Raw genomic sequence first — 4925 nt, 5'->3', positions numbered from 1 at the left:
TAATTAAAATATTTAGTATTTTTAATATGTGAATTTATGATGGGCATAGAATTATTCATATCCTACTCAGGTAGATATAGGTATTTTCTTTTTGTTATTTCATTAATTCTTTACAGAATATTTTGAATGTAAATGTTTACCACCATAGCTTATAGCTTTATGAAACAACATAGAACTTCTTTCTCCAAATAGGAAACTTTATTTCCTTAAGAAATTGGGTACTTCCTGAAAACTTCACAATTGCACTAAATTTTTTGAAAAAAAAAAACGTAAAAATCATATTTTTTATGTATTGCACGTGTTTTTCTCTTTTTCCAGGGAAACCAAATAGAATATGGAAAATTACAACGAAACATTAACCGATTTACTTTTATTGAGGTTGTTTCCACCATCAAGTATTGGCCTCTTTCTTTTTATTCTCATTGCACTTATTTTCTTAATGGCTCTTTTTGGCAATGTATTCATGATCATCCTTATCCTCTTGGATACTCATCCCCACACACCCGTGTATTTTCTACTTAGTCAGCTCTCCCTCATGGACCTGAAGTACATCTCCACCATTGTCCCCAAGGTGGGTTCCAATTATCTTTCTGGAAACAAGTCTATCTCACTTATTGGTTGTGGGGTTCAGAGCTTCTTCTTCTTGACTTTAGCCGTTGCAGAAGCACTACTCTTGACATCTATTACCTATGATCGTTATGTGGCTATTTGTCTTCCTCTTCACTACCCTGTTCACATGAACAAAAAAGTCTGTGTGCTAATGATAATAGGATCATGGACAATAGGGTCTATCAACTCCTGTGCTTACACTATATATGCCTTCCAAATCCCTTATTGCCAATCCAGAGCCATCAACCATTTTTTCTGTGATGTCCCTGCCATGTTGACTCTGGCCTGCATGGACACCTGGGCCTATGAGTACACAGTGTTTGTAAACACCAGACTCTTGGTTGTGTTTCCTTTCACTGGCATTGCATGTTCCTATGGCTGGGTTCTATTTGCCATCTGCTGCATGCAGTCAACAGAGGGGAGGAAGAAGGCTTATTCGACCTGCAGCACCCACCTAACTGTAGTGACTTTCTACTATGCACCATTTCCTTACACTTATTTATGCCCAAGATCCCTCCGATCTCCAACAGAGGACAAAGCTCTGGCTGTCTTCTACACCATCCTGACCCCAATGCTTAATCCCATCAACTACAGCCTGAGAAACAAGGAGGTGATAGGTGCCTTGAGAAGAGTGATTCAGAGGATGTGCTCTATAAAAAATGTAGAGTAAGTTATCATTAGTCCTTTGGCCTCAGAAATAGATTACATGTAACTTGTGTACTCCTTATGAACATTATTATTCCAGGATTGAAGAGACGAACTAAAACAATCTAGAAGATTAAAATAATTGAGATTTGATCAAATAGTTATATATTTCTAAACACTTGTTCTGTTTTTGTTGTGGAAATTTTAGTAAATAGAAAGGACGTAATATTTCCTCTACCTTGTTTGCAGGTTTTTCTAATATGTAGGAATTATAATAGGAATTGCCCTACTTGATGGTATCACTCACTATAATAGTTCTACTGTACTTAATATAAATCCCAAAGTGACTAAAATAATGGAAAGAACAATAAATGCCATCACCTTGGTCATTCTATTGATAACCAAAATATTGTTTTATTTCTATTATAGTGTATTCTTAACTGACGCATATCATTATTTTATCTCCAAGTTTTCAGGACAGGTGATAGATATAGAGGTTTGTCAGAGACCTCTGCACAAATTAGAATTTCTTACATCGCTAGGGAGGAAATATAAAAAAGTTTGCATCATTTTGGTTTGATTGGATGGTTCAGTAACTTAAGTGTCTGTCTTAAGCTCAGGTCATGTTTCCAGGGTCCTGAGCTCAAGGTCCTGCTTCTCCCTCTCCCTCTGCTGTTTCCCATGCATATGCTCTCTCTGTGTCAAAAAATAAAATAAAATAATAAAATAAATAAAATAAAATCCTTGAAAATTTTCTATCTTTTATGAGAGGATCTCTGGGATAGTTTGGGTGATTATTTTTTAAGGTTTATATATTTTAGAAAGAGAGTGAAAGAGAAGGAGAGATCAGGGATAGAGTACAAAGGGAGAGGGGAGAAAAACACAAGCAGACTCCATGCTGAGTGTGGAGCCCAACATGGGGGCTGGATTTTACTACCCTGAGATATTGACTTGAGCCAAAACCAAGAGTCAGATACCTAATGAACCATGCCACCCCAGGAACCCCAATCTAGGTGATTCTTTTCTTTTAAGATTTTAGTTATTTGAGATAGAGTGAGGAAGAGAAAGACAGCATGACTGGGTTGTGGGGAGGGAGAAGCAGACCTTCCCAGTTGGGCAGGACGCCTGTTGCTGAGATTAATCCCAGGACCCAGGGTTCACAACCTATACTGAAGGCAGATGTTTAACCAACTGAGCCACTCAGGCACACCTAATCTAATTCCTTTTTTTAAAAGATTTTATTATTCATTTGACAGAGAGAGACACAGCAAGAGAGGGAACACAAACAGGGGGAGTGGAAAAAGGAGAAGCACGTTTCCTGCCAAGGAGGTAGTCCAACACAGGCCTAGATCCCAGTACTCTGGGATCATGACATGAGCTGAAGGCAGGCACTTAATGACTGATTCACTCAGGCGCCCCTAATTCTTAAAGAAGAAATCTTAAGAATATATAATTAGAGTTGGAGAAATACAAAATGGGCTGTTGAAGAATGGTAGCTACTTTAAAATGATTTAAAAAACTAATCTGTGCAAATTAATCTATTGAAAAACTCTTGAATGATTCCTTAATATTTGCTAAAACTGTATATCTCATGTAACCACTGTTATAAACTTACAACATAATACTTGCAATGAACATGTTATGCTCCATTTGTTATTCTCATAATTCTAGAAGATTAGCTTTGAGGGTTTGTTTGGCATCAACATTTGCACTTCAGTATTTTGAACAGCTATACCTGCTCGGTCATTTCCCTACACAATTCCTGTCATTAATCCCAGTTTAACTTAATAATGGATAAAGTTCCATTACTATCAGGAGAGACTCTAGTATACTCTTTATTTTCTAAGGACATGTGGGAAGAAGGAAACTAGAATTATCATCTAAGAAGCCATGGATTATCCTAACTACAACAATGGTTGATGAGTAATGTATTAGACTTGAAAATTATCACACTTTCCCAAAATAGGAGATCCATATTTTAGAAGACATGATATGAATTGTAAGTTTTTATACTAAAACTAATTTAACATTTAGAAAGTTCTTGACTATTAACTGATTAAAAGCTTTATTTTGGAATGACACAGGTATGACTGCTTATCTTCTAATATGTAATAGATTTTTTTTCATTATAAGGAATTGCATGATGTTACAGCAATACTTTAAAAAAGAAACAGTTTCATGCTTTTTAAATGATTGCCTCATACCACAAAATTTAAGTCTCAAATATGGAGAAAAGATGACATTTATGACTTAGTATCAATAACCAAATACTTCTAAGCATTTACTGCTTTCTCACTTACTTAAAATATTATTAAAATATGATTAGCTGAAGTTCTAAGCTGAAGTATATTTATTAACAAAAATTTTAATTAGAAACAGTTATGATTTAAAAAGAGTTAGAAGTTTGTGGATTCTCCAGAATGGCTGACCAATCAGATCTTAAGAGTCCACAATTACAAGCAATTTACAAAATTTGTCTGACAATGATTCACGTGGAAACCTCATTGTTGCCCCTCCTGGGCACCATTCACAGTCTCAGAACAACATGATGATCTTTTCTGGGAGCTTGGTGAATGTACTATTGTTGCACATTCTCTATCTTGATTAAGTCACACCAACCTAACATTTGTAATAAAGCAATTTGATAAAAAGTATTTGCTCTGGAAAAAAATTAAGTTAAACAAGGGAGTGAGTACTTAGGTCCTAGAACAGATAACAGAAATTTTGTTCTCTAAAATATGTCAAAATAAAAATCAGATACAAAACAAAACAAAATAAACAAACAAAAAACCATCTACACTAGACTTTAGACTTCTTCTAAAACAGTGGTTCTGTGGCTCCTCAGTTATCTTCTTACATCACCCATTGTGTGAGAATTATGTGAAATTCATAATTTTTTAAAGATTTTATTTGTTTATTTGACAGAGAGAGAGATCACAAGTAGGCAGAGAAGCAGGCAGAGAGAGAGGAGGAAGCAGGCTCCCTGTTGAGTGGAAAACCTGATGTGGGGCTTGATCCCAGGACTCTGAGATCATTACCAGAGCCAAAGGCAGAGGCTTAACCCACTGAGCCACCCATGCGCCCCCATAATTTTTAAAATAATTTTCAAAATATGTTTATCCAGCAAGGATGACATTCAGAGTGGATAAAGAGGTAAAGAGCTTCCAAGACCAGCAAGGTCTAAAAGACTATGTGACCACCAAGTTGGCACTACAAGAAATACTAAGGGGAGTTCTATAGAAGAATAAAGAACCCAAGAGTGACATGGAACAGAAATTTACAGAGACAATCTATAAAAACAAAGACTTCACAGGCTACATGATGTCAATAAAAATGTATCTTTCAGTAATCACTCTCAACGTGAATTGACTAAATGCTAAAATATCACAGGGTTGCAGATTGAATAAGATGACAGGACCTGTCCCTATACTGTCTACAAGATACACATTTGGAAACTAAAGATATATCCAGATTGAAAGTGAAGCGATGGAGAAGCATCTCTCATGCCCAACAGTCTCAAAATAAAGCTGGTGTAGTGATTCTCATATCACATAAATTATATTTTAAACTAAAGACTATATACAGAAATACAGAAGGACACTACATCACTGTTAAAGTGTCTATCCACCAAGATCTAATAATTGTAAATATTTATGCCCCCAAAAAGGGAG

General features: G+C 35.7%; 1 protein-coding gene across 1 annotated transcript; it reads left to right on the top strand.

The window, feature by feature from the left end:
- The first annotated feature begins 334 nt into the window (after positions 1-334).
- Positions 335-1279, top strand: LOC116861096 (olfactory receptor 2L5-like). Its single transcript, XM_032847581.1, has one exon. It carries the CDS (start codon positions 335-337, stop codon positions 1277-1279), a length of 945 nt encoding a protein of 314 aa, XP_032703472.1.
- The last annotated feature ends 3646 nt before the right edge of the window (positions 1280-4925 follow it).

The sequence above is a fragment of the Lontra canadensis genome, unplaced genomic scaffold, assembly GCF_010015895.1.
Source record: "Lontra canadensis isolate GAN:19392208 unplaced genomic scaffold, GSC_riverotter_1.0 scaffold190, whole genome shotgun sequence".
Classification (NCBI taxonomy): Eukaryota; Metazoa; Chordata; class Mammalia; order Carnivora; family Mustelidae; genus Lontra; species Lontra canadensis.
The sequence above is the reverse complement of the archived record's forward strand: the minus strand, read 5'-3'. Positions and strand labels throughout refer to the sequence as shown.